This window comes from Labrus bergylta, chromosome 18, assembly GCF_963930695.1.
Source record: "Labrus bergylta chromosome 18, fLabBer1.1, whole genome shotgun sequence".
In the NCBI taxonomy this organism is placed as follows: Eukaryota; Metazoa; Chordata; class Actinopteri; order Labriformes; family Labridae; genus Labrus; species Labrus bergylta.
The window spans coordinates 3,821,347-3,842,413 of record NC_089212.1 but is presented as its reverse complement, the minus strand read 5'-3'; the positions used below and the strand labels follow the sequence as shown (position 1 = coordinate 3,842,413).

Sequence of the window (21,067 nt, the reverse complement as noted above, 5' to 3'; positions counted from 1 at the left end):
TTAGACTTGTCCCTCCCCATAGTTAAAGTGAGAAGACGGGAGACCACAAGGCAGAGATTTCCATTTGGAAATACTGCTGGCCAAAAAAAAAGATGATTGGAATTGATTTTTTTTAAGGTTTGAGTATTAGGAATTAATGATACAAATGTCTTGGGGAATAAAACGCTCGTTGGATGAAGCCATGTGTGGCCATCCATTCAGAGGAGTCAGCCAGGTGTGAAGGCTGTAAAGATGTTCATGGATCTGTGCTGATTTCATTGGCCAACTATGACGACTAACACCTGCGGCTTGTGGAATATGTTTGTTTTTTTCCAAACCACATAATCTTTTCTCCAAACAGTGCAGGTATGGGAAAGGGTGCAAATAATGTAAGGAAATAATAGAGATACATATGGCGGATGCTGTTGTTCTTCCTATAAATCCTATACCTTTTCCATGATGTACTGCATATACATGTTCCCTACAGTTGAACTACTTTCCATAACACCAGATCTGTAATGACAGCTTACTGTATAAGCATGTGCGATATTAAAAATAACTCCTTAGCACAGTTTAATCTGGGCTTCATGGAGAAAATCCTCATGTGATTTCTCCCACCTTCTTTGCATTGCAAAATACATGCATATGAATATTATAAGGGGGGATTTTTAATGGGAAAAATCTTCAAGGATGACAATCAGACCAGCTCATCAAATGAGTAAATTTGGCCTACATTGTCTGAGGCCAAGGTGGAATTTAATCATGCCAGTGTTAATGGAGGCTCCTCCACACATTACTGTTTTTGGGGATGTGCGGATAAGTTGGTGAACATTTTCTTTGAATGTGAGGTGAACCTTAATAAAGTGTTTGCGATGTAAATATTGTAAAAATGCATAATTATGATGCATCTTATGCAACTGAACATTTTGTGGAAACCAAGGGTACGATAAATGAGAATACCAAGTCTCAACTGATCATTAACTTGAATTCTAACTGGTGGTATTTTTTGTTTGTTTGTTTTTCAGGTCCCCATTGTATGAACTAACATGGACAAAGTGGTCATCAGTCTCCTGCTTCTGGGAACCACAGTTACAATGGTCCATGCATGTCCCAAATACTGTGTCTGCCAGAACCTCTCAGAATCTCTGGGGACTCTGTGCCCTTCCAAAGGCCTGCTCTTTGTCCCACCGGACATCGACCGGCGAACTGTGGAGCTGCGCCTTGGAGGAAACTTTATCCTCAAGATCTCCACTCAGGACTTTGCCAACATGACGGGCCTCGTAGATCTCACCTTGTCCCGCAACACCATCGGCAACATCCAGCCTTTTTCTTTCATTGACCTGGAGACCCTGAGATCGCTGCACCTTGACAGTAACCGGTTGACTGAGCTCGGACCTGATGACCTTCGAGGGCTGATCAATCTGCAACACCTCATCCTCAACAACAATCAACTGAATCAAATCAACAATGCAGCCTTTGACGACTTGTTACTGACGTTAGAGGACCTGGATTTGTCATATAACAACTTACGCAGTGTGCCTTGGGAAGCCGTTCGTAAGATGGTCAACCTCCATCAGATGAGTTTGGATCATAACCTCATCGCCTTCATTTCAGAGGGAACTTTTACAGATTTGGAGAAACTTGCCCGATTGGACCTCACCTCTAACCGTCTGCAGAAGCTCCCTCCAGATCCCATCTTTGGGCGCTCCCAGAGTAATGTAGTTTTGAGCACTCCTTATCTTCCTCCGCTGTCTCTTAGCTTTGGTGGCAACCCTTTGCACTGCAACTGTGAAGTGCTTTGGCTCCGAAGGCTGGAGCGTGAGGATGATATGGAAACCTGTGCTTCTCCTGCCAGTCTAAAAGGCCGCTACTTTTGGTCTGTTCGGGAGGAAGAGTTCGTTTGTGAGCCCCCTTTAATCACTCAACATACACACAAGTTACTTGTACTGGAAGGCCAAACAGCAAGCTTGCGTTGCAAAGCAGTTGGTGATCCAATGCCGATGGTGCATTGGGTTGCTCCTGATGACCGTTTGATCAGCAACTCCTCCCGAGCAACAGTATATGAGAATGGAACCCTGGACATTACAATAACCACATCTAAGGATTATGGTACGTTTACTTGCATAGCTGCTAATGCCGCTGGGGAATCTACAGCCTCCATAGAGCTCTCAATCATTCAACTTCCACATCTGGGTAATGGTACAAACCGTACCACACAGTCCAAATCAGGGCTTTCGGACATAACTAGCTCTACCAAGATCAGCAAAGGGGAGCCTAAACCTCTGCCGGAGAAGGTGGTGTCTGTATCAGAAGTGACTGCTGTCTCTGCTATGGTTAAGTGGACCGTTAGCAAAGCAACTCCAAAGGTCAAAATGTATCAGCTTCAGTACAATTGTTCTGAGGATGAGGTCCTCATTTACAGGTAAGAATGATTAATGAAACTCTATTAAATCCAAATAGGGGCCTGGACCTTTATGGGTCAAATTGTTGAATTAAGCCCGAGGTGTAATCTGTAACTTCAAATACTCACTGCTCAGCTTCCTGAGTCAATTGCTAATTGTTGCTAATTGTTTGCAGGTTGAGTGCTTGAGACATTCATTTTCTCTAAAGTGTTACTCAGAGATCAACATTCATTTTTTCTTAATCCTTCTTGAGACTTCCCACCCCTCCCCCCCTTGAATGATAATTGCTTTCACCAAAAGAATGAACATTGTGTGCAATTTTCTTCTTTTTTTAAGGAAAAGTGGGTAAGAAATCATTGCACTGAAGTATTAATTAGAAATAAAAAGGATTATAGACCCTCATTTATATGTATCCTTCCTAAATTGCTCAAGTCCATAAAGTGTAAGCTAGGAGACTTCAGCTGGAGATCTTTGGCTCCGTGAAATCAATTCCCCATATAATACAGTATGAGAGACAGTTGAAGTAGTGACATTCAAACACAAGCTCTGAATTAGAGACAGACAATAACTCTGCTGTTAATCATTGAATTAATATATTAAAAAAATAACCAAATATACAAAATTTTACTTTAAGAACAAATAAGAAGTTCCATTTCTAAGTCCTCACAGAAGGACACATTTTTAGCTGAAAGCTGTTACATATTTTCACGCATTTATCTTAGACACTACTTCAGGCTCCTTTCAAATTCAGTAGCACCATGGACTCCAAAAGCTCAGAGCACTTAAACACACCCATCGAACTGCAGGGAAATGTTTAGCATGCTAAAGATAGTAATTACACCATCAGGGAAAATTGGTAAAGTGGCCTGCATTGGATATTAGTGACATCACTATCGTGTCAATGTCAGGCTTCTCTGGCAATAACCAAAGAAATAGAACATATTTGTGCAATAGTTCTATAAAATACATAGCTGTTGAATGAAAGGTAATTGATGGATATGGGAAGGCAAAAGCCATGTTATCAACAGGGAACATGGACAGTTGCGATCAGAACAGTAGAAAGTATTGAAGAGAGATTTTATTTTGTTCACACACTGAATGCAACTCGCCAGCCTTACACGTTCAATAGTAAAGGTGTTTATCTGATTTCCTTGCATGCACACAATAAAGCAGTTTGTCATACAGAGAAAAGAGAATAATTAAAATATTCTGTATCTTTTATCCAGTGATGTAAACAAAGGTGGAATTGTTTGAATTTCTTGTAAATGGCTCTTTTGAGGTTTCTCTAATGTCTACAAAATTGCACGGACACTCTTATATGTCCTTTCTAAACTGCATTTCTTCAGTCATTCGTCGATTTGTAGCAGTTGTTTTAATTCCCTTGAAATTGATTATTTTAATTACATTCCTGATTTCGCTATCAGCCTAGAGCCCTTACTATAAACCAATATAATACACTTGTGATTGTCTTGACACCTTTGAGACATCAATTACCTGCAAAATGTTTTATCCCTATCGTGTTTTTACTTTCTCATTTGGCTAATAGCCTTTTTATCCTTGTTAAAGGGATTTATGAACCATAATGAGTGCATAGAGAAAAAAGATAATATAGAGCGGAAAAATTACCCAAAGCAATATATGTATGAGCGCTTATACAATTACTCGTGTGTAGTCCTTTTTCACTTCAGATGAAAATTCGGAGCTGAAAGGGAGAGATAACAAGTAAAGAGAGGCCTACCACTGCTTTTGAATTAATATTGATATGACTTCATTGCTTGCACATGCACACCTACTGTGATCCTCCAGCTGGCTGACACAGTTTTCCAGAGCCTTGCCCGCACTCAGTCAATGCCATGATTAAAAATCAATCAGAGCCACGAGGCGGAGGAGAAAGAATGTGTGAGTTCTCTCAAACATGTGAGCCAACGCAGCTTCTTCCCAGTTATAAAAAAAAGGCAATTAATGATGAATAATAGGAACCACACCCTCACTAGTGTCTGGGATCCGTGGGGGATTAAAGCTGTGGAAGCTTGAACTCTAGGGAAAAAAAGTGAGCCAACAATGCATGGATCACTGAGGAATCTATTTATATACAACTTTATAAGTAGGGTTAAGAGTCTTAAAGGGCCATTTTCTACCCACATGCTGCACTGCTTGTAACAGCAATTGATTGTTACGCCTTGTTTTATGGCTTGTGCCTTCAGGGATTACCACTGTTTTTAAACCTGGGCCCTATTTTTTTATTTCTTGTATTTTTGACACAGAAAGTTTTTGGAATGGCTCATTTTTATCACCTCAGTCAGCAGCTGGAAAATGGGCTGCAACTGCTTCTACATAATCCACAGGGGCAGGTGCGCCTTCTCAGAGTTATGAACACTAAAAGTGCTTGTTTATGCTCATGAGGTTCAGAATGTTATTCTACAACTTCTACGATCTGAAAAAACTTCATTAAAATAGTCCCAACCTCCTTTCTCCAACTCCAACTTGTTTCCATCATCACCTTACAGCACCATTTCACACCTGTAACTGGGATATCTCAGGACAGGGCTGCATCATGAGGGAGAATTTGGTTTTGGTTAAAAAAAAAAGAAAAACAAGGATCTTGGTGCACTGATAGCCTAGCTGCTGGTTTGCATCCACAATGTACAGAGGACTTTGTCCTGAAAGCAGGTGGCCCAGGTCTAATCCGATCTGTGGCTCCTTATCCGGATGTCATTCCCCATTTTCTCTCTCCCCTGTTTCTGGCTCTGTCCACTGTCCTATCTCAATAAAGGTATGAAGAGCCCCAAAACAGTTTCTTACTCTTGGAGAAAAAGGTCAACCTATGTTGTGATCCGTGCTCAACTTAAAAAGGCCAACATATCGGTAACATTTACTCTCCCCACATTATCACGTTATTTACTTTATGATAAAGTGGTACAACAAGCTATAAACATACAAATAAAACTGGAGCTACATCCATGTAATGTATATACCAATTATACTAGACTATTGCCTTGCAATGCCTTGCGTTTAATCATTGAGACAAAGCCTAGATTGCTGTGTAAAGAAAGAACCTGTTGAATAGCTTTAGTAGATGTGAGGTTCTAAAAGTGAAAGGATATCTGCAAACCTTTCTTCAAAAGCCAACTCTCTTTACTCACTCTTTACCTCTCTTTACTCACTCTTTACCCCGTGAGAAAGCACTAACAGCCCATTCAGACCAATCTTGGTTCTTGGACTGTAATGATTATATAATGTGTCTACAAAGTGTTTGCAAATGGTCCTGTTTAGTTTGACATCTCTGTGATGTTTTACTCTGACATAATGAGATGCTGTCTGTTTACAGTAACAGATGTTTCAACAGTGGCAGCCTGGTTAGACCAGTCAAGCACTGCATGTCATGAAAGTCTAGATTTATGTTTTGAAGAGTAAATTTTTAATAGCTTAGCCTTTTCCCCATTAAACAAAATGCCTAAAATGACTTTAAGGAATGACAAGTCACAGGGGTTGATCCAGGGGGTCAGCAGGGGTCACCCTTGAAATCCAATTTGGTCACCCCAAAATTCTAAACTATATACTGCTTTTTGCCTTATTAGAGGCAGATCTAATGCTCAGGCTTGCTAGTCCTTAAAGAAGTAAGTCAAAAAGATGTATATGTTGCCACTCAGATGTGTAAACTATTTGTTAAGGTTTATTTTGGGGCTTTTATGCCTTTATCGTAAAGACAGGACAATGGATAGAGTCAGAAAGTACTATGTGCAAACTAACCACTAGGCTACCAGTTCCCTGCTTGTGTTACTTTTTTAAAGTTTGAATATATAGTACACAGGAATATAACACATTTTAGTTATTTTTAAGGTCTGTGTATTTGTAGTGTAGGACTATTTCAAATGTAAAATGTTAGGAGTTACAGTAGTTGTGATTTGTGGAGTCATGCCTTCCCTTAGGTCAATGCCCCAGTTTGGTCGCCCCACTCAAAAAAGTCAGGCTCCATCCCTGACACATGAACTTTATCTTTTTTTTTCACTTGACATCTACAGGATGTGATTGATAGTCATAATAAAAGACATACAGAAATACATGTTAAAATGACATTATCAAGGACTTTTAGATCTTATCATTGGCCTCATAAGCCAGCTTTGGTGTTTTCCCTGCTGTCTAAAAAGACTAGTTGAGTTGGACCAATATAAATTAATGTGTGTATACATAACACAAAGTTCCTGCAGCAAAATAATTGCAAACACTTCTTTGAAATTAAGCTACTGAAGCATTGACTTTCAGTTCAGTCAAAAAGAGTGACGCTGAGGGAATCAGTCGTATTCAAACATCTGGAATGATAACAGAGTTAAAACAATTTAATGCAAGTTAAATGGAATGTACAAGTAATTTCATTTGGCCAAAACAAATTTGGCCATTGAATACTTATCTCATTACTATTGCTTCATGCATATCAAATGTGTTATAATAGGACCAATGAAGTCATTTTTCTGAAATACTCTGTGCATATAAATAGCTACTTAGCATTCATTTTCTTTCTTTTTTTTATCTTCCAGCAGCATAACAGATTAATCCAGTGTTGCGTTTCATCCTAAAGTTCTCTAGCCTTGTCTTGAACTCCCATAGCAAGGATTCTGATTTTAATGGTGTTCCTTTATGTGCTTCTGTCTCTTTTCAGGATGATATCAATGACTAACAGAGCTTTTGTAGTCACAAATCTTGTCCCAGGAATGCAGTATGACCTGTGTGTGTTGGCCATCTGGGATGACACAGCCACCACCCTCACTGCCACCAATATAGTTGGCTGTGTCCAGTTCATCACCACGGAGGACTACCCACAGTGCCAGTCTCTCCACAGTGGCTTCCTGGGTGGCACCATGATCCTGGTCATTGGTGGCATTATTGTTGCCACGCTGCTGGTGTTCATCATTATACTAATGGTGCGGTACAAGGTGACCAGTGGCATCCAGACTAATAAATTACCCTCTGTGAGCAACACATACTCGCAGACCAATGGGGGATTGAACAGGTTCAATGGTGCCCCACCACAGGTCAAGTCCACTGTGGTGGTCATGCGTGAGGAAATGGTAGAGTTTAAGTGTGGATCCCTCCAGAGTAGTCTCTCTTCATCCTCTTCCTCTTCTAACTCATTAGACAGCCACACAGGCAGGAAGGCTAATGACCGCTACAGCATGCAGGGCAGTGAATGCAGCACGTTGCCCAGCAGCAAGTTCAGGAGGCACGGCGCAAAAGCACGACCAAACCTGGACAACCTATTAGGGGCCTTCACCTCACTGGAGCTGCGAGGGGTAGTGAGGGAACACCAAGGGGCCTCTGGACCTTCCTCCACTTCTACTGCTATGACGACGGTGGCTGTGGCGCCCCCGTCTGATAAAGAACCCCTACTTGGGAGGGCTGAGTCTACCACCATGCTTGGACGTTTACTTGGGCTGCCCCAGGAGGGTAAGCCCAAGAGGAGCCACTCGTTTGACATGGGTCATGTCGGGGCTGCACAGTGTCGCAGCAGCCACCCTCGCAGGATAAGCAACATCTGGACTAAGCGCAGTCTATCTGTGAATGGCATGCTGCTGCAGTATGATGACAGTGAGGACGAGAAGCCCCCATTCGAGAGCTCTGAGTGGGTTATGGAAAGCACAGTTTGAGTCCAACTGTGAGATCAATGGACATATGATGAATCTATGTCAAGAACTTGAGTATAGATGAGATATCCCTGAGGGAATCTGCCTTTGGGTACGGCATGAATGTACTCCATGTGAAAACTGTGTAAGCAACTATGTAAGAAAAGACACCCATCTCTAAAGATTCCTGGCAATGATCTCAAGTATTTGACAGTCTCTTGAAGTATTTAAAATACTGTCTGGATTCAAAAGAACATAGAATCTTGAATTATGCTGATGGGAATCATTCCTTATCCACAGGGCACATGTGAGTATCTCTGAAAAGGGAAGACGGAAGAAAGAAGTGGATTTAATATGTCTATATCGTGAGAACTGAATGCCAAGAGGATTAACTGCAGCTGTCGTGAAGTATATGTGCATCACAATGTCTTGGACCCTCAGCGTGACATGGGACTACTGCAACAGTAGAGAGAAGGACTGGAGGGGCCAATAGAAACAAAAGTCATTTTTATTTTTCACAAGTTTTTCTATCATTTTTACTATTTATTATTTGAGGTGATTCATCAGCAGGTAGAGGCACAGCTCTTCAGAGGTTTTAGTTGTTCACACAGAGATGCCATTCTTTCATGTGCAGCCATTTCACATTATACAACAGTGGGATTTCAATTAATCACAAATCAAACCTTTTTTTTTTTTTTTGGTAATGCCCTATGCTCTAGTTATCAGCAACATAGAACCACAGCAAGCCAGTCTTGTATTTCTACCTCAGGTTATGTATCCTATGAGGTCATGTATAAAAGAATGCAGATTAACCCAAATGCAAAGTATGGACCACAAACAGCCCGAGACACAAAGTTATGTGCCCATTTGCAAATGCTTCAAATAATTATTTAGTCTACAACCAATTCAACCCAACATTCCCCTGCTCAGGTTGACGTTCTGCTTTGACTCAATGTCTTCATGAATGCTTTCATACTCTCCCCATTGGTTAACGCTGTTGACAATGGTCCCTGTTGGCGAATAGGCCGTTAATGTAAACACAGTGTTTACCGCAGGGTATGGTTTCAGATGCAATCAACACATATTACAGTCTCCTGATTGGAATAGGCTTTGAAATCCAACAAGCCCACATACTCAGTTTGCTTCAACTCATAGAAGGTTGGATTATTCGGCTGTAATTCTCATGAGGTAACACAAACAAGAGAGTATTAGAATTACTCACTTAGCCTGGTTATGTAATGAGTCCAAATTGAAGTCTATGAGCATGATAAAGGTCATTGAGCTGTTTAGCAGAGAACAGTAGTGGGAGAGGGCCGAGAATTACAGAAGGAGAACTTTTTAAGGCCCAAACCATCACTGATTGGCAAAATCTTTGGCAATGTATTTCATCCAATTGCACAAAAAAAAATGTTGGTTTATGTCTTATTCTAACTGATTCATCAAGGGAACCATTTATTGTTTCATTTACTTTTATTCAGAGCTGTACATTGCAAGAGGATACTTTAAAATAGTGGCTATTCAAATAACTGCCCACAATTAACAGATACATCCATACCTATTTTGATGCCTTTCTCAATATCTTGAGCCTCTGCTGCATTTCAAAATGTGAGCTGGTCATCATTTTTTATTATGTTCTTCTTCCCTAGGTGTAATGTTCTGTATATTGGCATTTCTTTTTGTAAAATTTCTGGGTGAGAATGTAAAGGGCAGAAAATTGTGCAGTAGTACTTTTATGTTCATGTGAAGCAAACAGTGGGAAGGTGCTTTACTGTGGTGTACCAACTTGGTCATTGTAAGTTGGCTCACTGGAATGGGATTCAACATTATACAAGTGGAGAAATGGCAGTTTGAAAGGGTCAGTTCACAAACACTAGAAAACACATATTTTCTGACTTACCTTTGGTGTTTCTGGCCATCTAGATACTCTTGATGTCTTTTTCCCCAGGTTTGTAGAAACCCTGCCATGAGTTTTCTACCTTTACCATATTTGGTGGATTTGCTTTCTAAATATTATCTTTTACTGTATTATTTTTTTAAGAAATTAAAGTGATATTGGATGTACATGATTTTTGTGTCAATGTGTGCCTTAAACCATAAGTCCAGTGATATTTTCTGTTCTTCTCATTGTTGACAAATTCCATGAATCGTCCAAATCAAACAACAAATTGAGTCAATACCAAGGGTGATGTGTATCCAAAGCAGATAAATATCTTAATCCTAGATTGTCCTGACTCACAACCTTGGGCTGGTGATGTTCCCTCTTTACCAACTAAATGGAAGCTGTAGTGGTTTATGATTACATGATTGCTGCAAAATGTATAATTATCCACAACTGAAAACAGTCACTAATAAGCCCTTGAGTAATGTTTGGTTAAAGTACCAAGCTGTTATGGAACATTAGTTTATAATGGTTCAGGTGGTCATTTGCAGACTGGGAAAGAAAAGTCAAAAATAATGGAGACATACTATCTCATAATTGGTTTGAATATTCAAGGGATTTGTGAAATGAATATAGAATATCATCAACATTACAGTATGCTGGACTTTATGTTTCCCTCAATGGATTTCCAGAAATCACATTAACAATAATAACTGAAATTACGATCACTATCAATGTCATTTAATGGGTGATTTCACACATAAAACCCAATCTTTGAATGGTGGTCAATGCTTCTACAGAATCCCCAAAACATGCACAGTTTTTTTATTATTTTTATCAGAATTATTCACTGAATAGTATCCAACTGTAAAGTCATATGAAGTTCATTAAAGGACCTCTCAGAAGACTATAAGCAGGAGACAGTATTAAACTGGTAATAGAGTATTTTAGACAGTGTTTAATTCAACATCTTTTCTGAAGGTGCACTTGTGATAATTTAATATTGGCTAAAGTCAAATTGAAGCTGGTCTTTCAAGGAAATTTCAGAAATGTGTCCAGAAACCTGGAGATTATTAGGATAATAAAGTCCGTGAAAAGCATAAGAACATTGTCATCACTTATAGGTTCAGTTTTTTAGGGGTGGAGATAAAGGGGGGCTTCATGGTGCCCTAGAGCTTGTTTGCATAATCCAACCCCGTTAGTGCTGCAACGATATTAAAGCAGTGAGCACTCTATCATCTTCTGTTCTGCCGCTCGATCACAAGTCACTACAAGTTTTAACATTACAGTCTGCAGTTTTTCTAGCTAGCAATGCCTTCATACTTCTGAGTAACAGGCTTATGTTATACACTGATAAGCTAACTTGCTTACATGGGGAACAGGTCTTGTTGCAGACTGAGACAAAATAGGTAGACTCTCAGGAACATCAGTGTCCTCAGGTTTGGAATCTGATTCTGGCTCTGGTGGCTTAAAGATGTATCGTTTAACAGATCCAATAGAGCAGTCAGATGAACATTCAATTGTCAGGTTGTAGCAGTTATTGACAGTTGAGTGAGTGGGCGTGGTTCAGCCTTTAGACATGCGCACAGCATCCCAGCGCATAGTTAACTGCTACATTTTCATGGTATTAAAATTGTTTTTTACATTCTTAGCAATCTCTTTTCATTATCAGAATTTGGTCAGCTGGTAAATAACTTTTTTGTGTTTTTGATGTATATCAAATTTTAATCTACAATATCTGCTCCATTGTACCAACATGTTGAAGAGGGATGTCTCATCTCCCGGGTAAATAGAGCCAAATATCTGCATCTATAGACAACACTGGTTATAAATGAGAAAACCTTTCTTTTTTTGTCTTTTGGGTGAACTGACCCTTTAACCTGCTTCCTCTTCTTTGGACATAATGTTATATCCTCTTGCAGTCTGCTAACTGAGAATACATTTTAAGTGTGTACTCAACATAGTCATGATTCTCACCAGAGGTTCTAGGACAAAAAAAAAAGACGGAAAAAAAACCTGTTTCTGTGTGAAATCATTTTGCTACAAAAGATTATAAAATACTGATTTATTCCTATGAACCAAACTGGTTGTTTTGTGTTTTATTTTCTTTCTGCATCTCACAGACACACCTGTTACTATTCCATGTGTCTTATATTACATCACTAATTGCATTTTTGGCACTCATCTTTCTAAGCCTGAGCTGACTCTTTCAATCTCAACATACAAAGCGGCTAACTGAGTCGCCTTTCTAACTTGCTGCTTTGTTTACCGTCCATGAGCCAAAGGTTTTCCTCCTGAGGTCCAGCTGCTGTAATCAGGCCAGTGGCTGCTGATTCACCCCAGCTGCCCTTATTACAAATAACCAGTACATGCAGCTCCTGGCCAGAGCCAATAATAAGGCTTTCATTTATATAATCTGTCAGGAAAGGTGCTTAGGGCAGCACAAGGTAAAAAATAATCCCCATAAGGACCAATGGTGCATGATAAGACAACGATATGCACCTGCTTAGGCCTCAGAGGGAACAAGACTGCTGGCTGTAGAAATGTAGTTATTATCGGGCTAAATACTACAAACAATATTCATATCAAAGCAAAAATAATCTAAAGGTAACACCCAGTAGTGGAGCGAGTGTGGGGGCAGAAGGTGCGGCCGCCCCGGGCCCACTTTGAGCCAAATTTAACATGCATTTTGTTATTTAGTTAAATTTTCGAATAAAGTTAGTTTGACTAGGTCTGAGTCTCTCTTTTCTTTTGTCGCAATTAAGACACACAATGTATTTTGTAGAGCAGAGAGGGGCCCCCCTCCACTGCCAAGGGGGTTCTCAACTTCGGCAGCAAACAGCACCAGGCATGTTTGTAATGTCATTGATTCCACCTCTTAGCACCCCCTTTGCTGGGCCCCCGCTGCTGTCTGGAGTTTTAAAAACCTAGTCATGTGTCTGCTTTATTTCTGTTTACCTCGCTGTTTTTCGTAACATTAAAAGTGTAAAAAACTAAATAAAAAAGTTTTCTTATTGACAACTCAACCTGGCAAGTCTCCTCCCATTGCTAGCTCCACTAACCTAAACGCTACTAGCCAAGCAAATAAAGATGTTAGGAGGAGCACCCAGCTAGCTGCAGGAAAGCAACAGTGCTGATGAAAACTTCATTGGTAAGTTGTTTCATCATTATTTGAGATTATGCTGAGATGCTGGTCTTTTGTTTGTGGCTGCATGTGTTGTAGACCGCCGTGTCTGCTTGGTTATCGTACTGTATGAACGGCAGGCCATTGCTGTCACACTGTTTACAAAGTTTGTTGTCCTGCGTGGGTTGATAATGTGTGGTTTTATTGTATTGTCTGTTTGTCTGTGTGGCTGGATGAGCGTCCAACTTCACTGAATGTTAAACTGTAGTTGCCTTCTATCTTTGGTTTCCCATCCGGCTAATGAAGTCTGCTTTACTTGTTTAATCGGTGGAATATGCGCACAGACATATCAGCACTTGTTCTGCTTAAACATCAGCAGGTCACTCACTAATAAGTCCCTGTCACTGTAATAGCACTGAAATCCTCCCAAGAGAATCAGATAGAACAGTTGGGAGACGTTTTTCTGTCCCAAATTATCAGCAAGGGAACACAATGATTGGACTTCTCTGCAGCTGAATAGGACCCGGGGTGGAGCTGGTTGTGTCTGGAAAGCAATGGAGTGCAAAAAAAAAAAGAAAAAAAAAATTGTTCCCCGCCACTGAACTTGGAAAATTGTTTAAAAAAGAAGCCACTTTCAAAACTGCAGGTGTGCATTTGTTGCACAGGAGGAAGCCTGTGTGTGAGGAAATACTACTTTAAAAAGCTTAATGTTGTCAGCTGAACAAAAACATCAGCGACTGAACGAGGTATAGGAAATCAGTGAGAGATTGCTGGGAATTTCTGTTGACGGAAAAAATAAATTACATGCTTCTCCATATCGACATCTTCTTTGTACATATTGGAAAAGAAAGGCGAGATCATGTGGAGGAAAAAAGACCATATGGAGGAAAAGCAAGATAAAGAAAGAGGTGTGATTGTAGGAAACACATTTGAAAATGACCCTCGACCCTCAGTGAATATTTTCCTTACAAGTTTATGTCTATGGTTAAACGGTAAGGCGTGGATTTACAGACAACTTACATCATGAAAACGTAGAAAAATAAGTGGCAACTGGCCCACTGAGGGGGCTAGGTTGCCACCCAACCTCTCCCCACAAACAGACAGACAGACCTCAACTGATTAAAATACAAAAATGTACCATTTTAAAAGGGCAAGGGCACTATTATGTTGGTATGGAATGAAAAGGATAATCATGCAACAGAAATTTAAGATTTTAAAGGTTCTACGTGTCTAAAGTCACTGACTGGTGAAAAAAATTGCCTCCACGGACTCCTGTTATAAAGATGCACATGTAAATTTGCTCCTCTTCAATAAAAGAGCGAGGAGCTGCGATGGGTGCAGAAGAAATGCGCACACGAACCTCTCACACACCTCCACCCAAAAGTAGATAGCAGAGGGATACATTCCTGACTTGACCTGAGACAAAAAGAGCAAGTCATGCAGAGTCACTGGATCAGAGCACAGACTGGTTTTTAAGGTAGATCAGAGTACCTAGCATGACAAATCAACACTTTTTAAAGCTGATCTCCAGAGTTAATGCAGTATATTCCTGTATTAGAAATGAATATATTGTTGTAGATATGGTAAGTAAAACAGATTGTTTCCTAAATTTGAATTATTTGATTGTAATGCTAATTCTGTTAACCAGATAATGGTATTTTCTGGTAGGCTATATGTTAGCATTAAGCTAACAATTTAAGATTAACATCCTGGTCCATCTTTGAGAAACTATGCCCCCCCCCCCCCCCCCCCCCCGAGAACATTGGCCAGGTGCTGCTGTGATTCTTTTTATATTGTTTTTTGTTTGTCTCCACAATAACAGGTTTATCTCTTCTTTGGTAGGATTTTCTGTAATGTTTCTTTTTAGCTACATTAGCACTGTTGTGAGCTGATAACTGAATGTTTCCTAACCTCTTCCTCCCCTCAATCCCAACCCTCTAGCAAAAATAATGTCACTTCTGGCTCGAAGACAACAATATGGCAATCGCAAAAAAGAAGGCTTGAACATCTGTTATCCACAATTAGCAGAGGGTGAGGTCATGAAAGTCACATTAACTTGTTGCTCTCAGTAAATGGCCTGTGCAGTATGAAGGCAAAGTACTACTTTAAACTGAGTAATCTTAATGCTAACAATTATAAGGTTTGCCATGTTAATCATTCTTTGGCTCTTTTGCATGCTTATACTGCTGCTAATGACAAGCTACCAAAAAATCTGTTTTATAGATATCTGACAATAAACTGAGGTAGATGACATTTTTCAAGGATTTCTGTACAAAATTGTCAAAGTAATTTAATCTCAAGCTGTAAAAACGAAGGCCAACGTTAACAACAATCCACCGATTAGTTGTTGAGATAAATCACTGCAAACTAAACCGCCATTATCAGTGGAAAGATCAGGGGATCACCCAATGAGATAATATCCTCTGGTAACTATAAATACCTTACAATGGTTGATCTATTTCAATCAGGGTTGATCAGCCGACCCATCAGCTGTGATGAAAACCTGAAAGTTGTTTCCATCTGAATCAGGAGATTATTCAAAGAGAAATAAATGTACCCTAAACTCTACATTTGGCATGAGGAAACAGATTTGACAGGACTCTTACACTCCAGCCAACACATCCAGCTTCAGTGCTGTCACTTGAATGGAATTACTGGTTTGATTTCTTGTCTGCTCGTACAAAATGAAAATAAAAACTTCTTTGTTAACAACACATGTTTGATGCAAACAGGAAAAGAACGCTACACTTCTTGAGCATCATCGTTATTTTGGACGGCGATGCCTTCCGGGGACGTTCATACCAATTATCCTACTCGTCTCTCATCTCTAACCTTCACTGTCAGCGTTTTTTTCTCTCCAAAAACTACAACAAAGTTTTGTTTTGCAGGGCAATGACCCCTTTTAGCTCTTCTGAAGTACTTTTTCTGTGGTTACTTTTATGCAGAATTCACACACTAGTAGCCACACACAGCAGCTATTCATCATCTTTTTTTTTTTTGCCTGAACAAGACCTGCAGCAGGGTATTTTGTCTATTCATGAAAGGAAAATAGACTGCTTTGGAGGTTAGGACAAAAAGTTTGCATGGGGGGACTCTCATTTTCTCCATAAAAGTGGGTGTCCATTACAGAGAGCTTTTTGAAAGTGAACTTTGTCTGCTTCTGCAGCCTCATCACCACTTTATTTGGGGATCCTTTATTCCCAGAATGACATATTAATAACCTCATTAATAATAATGTCTCCAGTATTGGGTTTGTTTATTTCCTTGACAAAGTTTCCTTGCTGGAAAAACAAGTCTGTTAAAAGTTTTACAGCTGGTTTTGGAGAGAGATTTGAGCCTGCCAGAGTTGATTATGTCTTGTCTCAGAATTCGATTCCTCTCACTTGGGAGTTAATGAGTATTACGTCAGCTGTCACTCGTCCATCAACGAAACAAGCAATTAAGTGATACCTGCTGGATAGTGTAAGAATGTGCCCGAATGCAATGAAACACATGTAATCACATGACCAGAATATTACAGAATAATACTGAAAACATTTCCTGAGACAGACAAGCCCTTGTTCAGTAGTAATGAAAATGTATCATAGTTCGTTAACTAGTTTTTCATATTTTAAGAAGCATTTTTATAATATATAAAGAAAATTCTAATAGATTGGATTTATGTAGTCTCGAAGTAGAACCGCTACTCCTTCGCATCCAAAGGAGCCAGTTGAGGTTGTTTGGACCTCTGGTGAGGATGCCTTCTGGACGCCTCCATTGGAGGTTTTCTAGGCATACCCAACTGGGAGGCGACCCCTGGGTCGACCCAGAGTTCGCTGATAAGATAAGATATACTCTCCAAGGGTAATTTTTTCTTGGACTCTGTCCTGGAGTTACAAGAGAATAACAAATAAAATAGAGCATTTCAAGTAACAATTCCACATATACATAAAAACCCCTTCTTGCAGCTGTAACATATTGGCATATTGCACAGCGCCTGGTCACATCCTACATTACCTGTTATTTAGAATATTAACGGACATTGGCACAAATGAATGGTTTTAGCGTTTCAGCCGGGTCTGAAGGACCCTGAGTCTTCTCCCAGAGGGTAAAAGCTGAAACCTAGAGTGAAGAATGTGGGTATAGGATCACACTATTTTGGAGGGATTATATATCACGTCTAGCCTGGGAACACCTCGGAATCCCCCAGGAGGAGCTGGAAAACGTTGCTGGGGAGAGGGAAGTCTGGGCTGACTTACTGTACTGAGCATGCTGCCATCGTGACCCAACCTCGGACAAGTGGAGAAAATGGATGGATGGATGGATGGATGGATGTGGATGGATTTATGTAGCCCCTTTCAAGTGACTCAAAAGAGGCTTTAAATGTTGGGTAGTTATGTTATAACTGCCCGAGGTGCAACATCACCGGTTATGGCCTTCTTCCGAGATTCTGGCAAGGGGCAGGTCGAAAAAATACAGGTTGAACACTTGACTTTCCACCACTAAACTGTGGTGCCTTCTCCGCCGCCTCGTGGGTTGGAAGCCATCAGGTGGGACCGCAGTTTTTTCCTTGTTGGCGACAGCGCTTCTCAGATATTTTCATCTTGTTATTTGCATAATTCATCAGTAAAATAACATGGGAAAGACAAAGTATTTGTCTGTCTTCCTCCTCCACTCTAACAATCAGCTCACAGAGCTCCTCGAACAAGTGATGTGATTGGTCAGTGGGTCTCTTTTTAACAAACGTCCTGCTAAGGTGACAATTGTAGTAAAGCCTTATTCTGCATAGTTACTTGAAACAAAAGGGTTCCAACCATCACTTTAAAATATAATCAATAAAGTTAAACTGAAGAGTATGTTGCAAAAAAACTTAAACTTAAAGATTAATCTGACTTGAGCATTACCTCCATGATATCACAAGTATGTTGAGGGAAATAACTGAGAATAACCTCAGCTAACTCTTCACCTTCAGGGAGACGTTGAGTTTTCAAATATCCAATCACCGCGTGCCTCATCTTGCATCAACACCTTTCCACCTCCATCGATTTTTCTTTCAGCACCTCCAACTTCTCGTCCAAACTCAAGGACTACTGCAAGACTTCTGACCTTTTGTTCACCCAATATATGATGGGAGACTTGGCACTGAAATCCCCTCTGTCTGCAGTCGATAGCTCCGTCCTATGAGCCCCAGCTAGAGGAAACTTGCAAAAACTCTTATCTTCACACAGCTAAAACATCACACCACCCTGGCAGGTAGTCTTATCAGTAAACATGCAGTACATTGAAAAAAAAAATCAAGGATTTCTGTGTTCAATCTTCTTATCTTTAAGTTTTCCATATTGCAGTAGTTCACATTCCAAATCAACTTAAATTTTTCTGATCACAGACCTGACGATGCTTTCAGATTTTTGTATAACTGAGAGTACCCAAAAGATGTTAAAATTAAATTCTGGCCTCTGGAATCATAACTGGATCGTAAGACTCTTTAAACTTATGGAGTCACAATATAAAAAAAAATGATCCTGATCATAACATGGGGGTGCTATTCACCAGGGGCCTGTACTACGAAGCAGGGTTTGCATTTAGCGGGGAAACTTCAGGGTTAACTCTGTTTTGGTTGTTCACTTCTTACAGGAGTAGAAAGATATGATCGGATGAGAGACAAGTTTTTAAAAAGAGACCCAATGACCAATCACATCACTTGATCGAGGACCTCAGTTAGCTGATTGTTAGAGGGGAGGAGGGAGACAGACTAGCAAATACTTTGTGTTATTTTACATATGAAATATACAAATGTGTTTTTACGAGACTGAAAAAACACAGTTGTAAACTTCTAGTTTTTGTACCGATAAGTCTCTCACCATAACTGGACTGTTGCATGCACTTTTGACCTCAGTTAATCGAGAAAGTTAAGTTGTTTTTTCTATTAAAATGGAGGACGTGTGCAAGCCTCTGAGCGGCATCCTGAGCGGATAATCACAACGTGAAAATATATGAGAAGTGCTATGTGGGAGTATTTTGAATTCTACAATCTAGATGAAAAGGAAGTGTTCAACCCAGTATGACTGCCTATTTTTGGCCGGCCGCTTGCCAGGAATCTCGGAAAAAGGCCATAACCGGTAATATTGCTGGTGTATTGGTGTTGTTTCAGGATGTAAAGATGGAACTGGAGCCAAGATACACAAATCCATACCTCACCACTATCTTGAGTCACATTGTAAAACTTTTTGATGCCACACAGGAAAGCATAAAGACTATATTAAAAGATAAGATTCCCTCTCTTACCACAGACGAGTGGACATCACTGGCCACTCGTGCTTACCTGACAGTCACGGCTCACTCTGTTTCTGACGCATGGGAACATGATAATTATGTTCTGTGCACTGAGGAGCTGAGAGGAAGCCACACAGCTGTCCATGTTGCAGGAAGCATTGGAGGCATGCCAGATGACTTCGATATTCCTCGAGAAGCAGTCACAGCCGATACCACAGACAACGCTCTGAACTATGTAAACGCCATTCACAATTAAGGGCTCATTAATGTACCCTGTTTGGCCCATACTCTAAACCTGGCAGTGCGCAATAGGATGGAGGTGAAATAAATGATTCTTTTTGTAAGGTCTGCATTGGACAGCTGCCTCCCAGGAGAAAAAGCAGGACCTCCTTGGCTTGAAGAAAGAAAGACTAATAAATCAATGTGTCACCAGATGGACTCCTAAATACTACATGATCTGCCGTGCATCTGAGCAGCAAGCAGCAGTGGCAGCCGTCATTTTTGAAATAAGATGTCTCGTTCAGAACTTTTTGAAACCCTTTAAAGAGTACCCTCTGCATGGATGCTTACTGAACAGCATCAGCTGTCCTGCCTCAAAGAAATAGCCAAAGTCCAAGCCTGCCTTACTATCACATTTTCTAAGATGAATAAATCTCAGTGCTAGAAACAATATTAACAATATTAGAAAGATATATATTGTAACAAATGTATGTTGCACTGTGTTCCAGTATATCTAAGCACAAGTCAATGGATCATCTAAAGAATTTGGGGAATATTCCAAAACTAAAAGAGACAAAGCTGCCCGACTAGAAGTGGGAACATGAAAAATAAACATTTACCAAGGCTTGATTTTGAAGAGAAAGCAATGTTATGTATTGATTCGTGTCTGAGCTGTAGCTCAAACAGTGAGCACAGCATAATGTCGCTCAGTGTGACATCTGAAGCACGGCGTGATGCATCTCAGTGGCTCACCTCAGCTCACCTCTTTGTAAAACATTGTGTAAATATCACTCCGTAAATACAGCAGCGGGAGTGTGTGTAACCTTGAAACCATTTCTCTCTGTGGCTCCCGTCCACAACACAGCTGCCTCCACCCTGCATGTCATCCAGCTGCTCGGGATGATGAATGAGACTAAATCATTGCATCCAACTGTAGCAGACAGGCCTATGAGGTAAACTTGTTTGCAAATCTCATGCATAAAAATTGCCTCGGTAATTGGGGAAGGAGATTTTCTTTCCCAACAACAAGCATTATGAATATTTTATGGCGCACTTTGAAGTCGTAAATGGTCCAGGAAATAAGCTCCGTCCAGAAATTGTATTAACTGAAATGATATTTTCTCAGGACTATCTGCCAGGTAAGTAGTCATCCTCTGGTTATATATTGTGTTTTTTTTCTCTTTGCCTTTACCAGTGCGGAAATTGAACAGAGACCAACGACAATTCAGTGTTATTCTGGTGCTTTCACATAGATCCCTCGGAGGAAAATAAGCATGGAAATGAATTTGAACCAGTGTGTTTGTTTTCTCATGAGATGGATTTAGTCTGTGTTATCTCTTTTATGTATTTCCAGTCGTTTTCCTTTCCTGCAGGTGCATCTCTATTTCATAGTGTCATTGTGAATCAGACTGATGATTTAAAGAACAGTAAAGCCAGAATGATGCAGTTGTTCAAACAGTATTTCATCAGATTCGATTTAAACCAGAAACAGGTTTCTAAGCATCACCATTAACACATCTAAAGGATAGAAATGTTTAACTTCTACAAAAACAACATATGGCATTTTTAGTGTGTACAAACTGGCAAAACACAC

General features: G+C 40.1%; 1 protein-coding gene across 1 annotated transcript in view; it reads left to right on the top strand.

The window, feature by feature from the left end:
• The window catches only part of LOC109989743 (leucine-rich repeat and fibronectin type-III domain-containing protein 2), a 152,168-nt gene extending 140,207 nt beyond the window's left edge, over positions 1-11,961 (top strand). Inside the window, exons 5-6 of the mRNA XM_029278829.2 lie at positions 1,005-2,401; positions 7,039-11,961. Of these exons, the coding sequence (XP_029134662.1) occupies positions 1,026-2,401; positions 7,039-8,023 (2,361 nt within the window). The 5' untranslated portion in view covers positions 1,005-1,025 and the 3' untranslated portion in view covers positions 8,024-11,961. The remainder of the gene's footprint in view (positions 1-1,004; positions 2,402-7,038) is intronic.
• Positions 11,962-21,067: the final 9,106 nt, after the last annotated feature.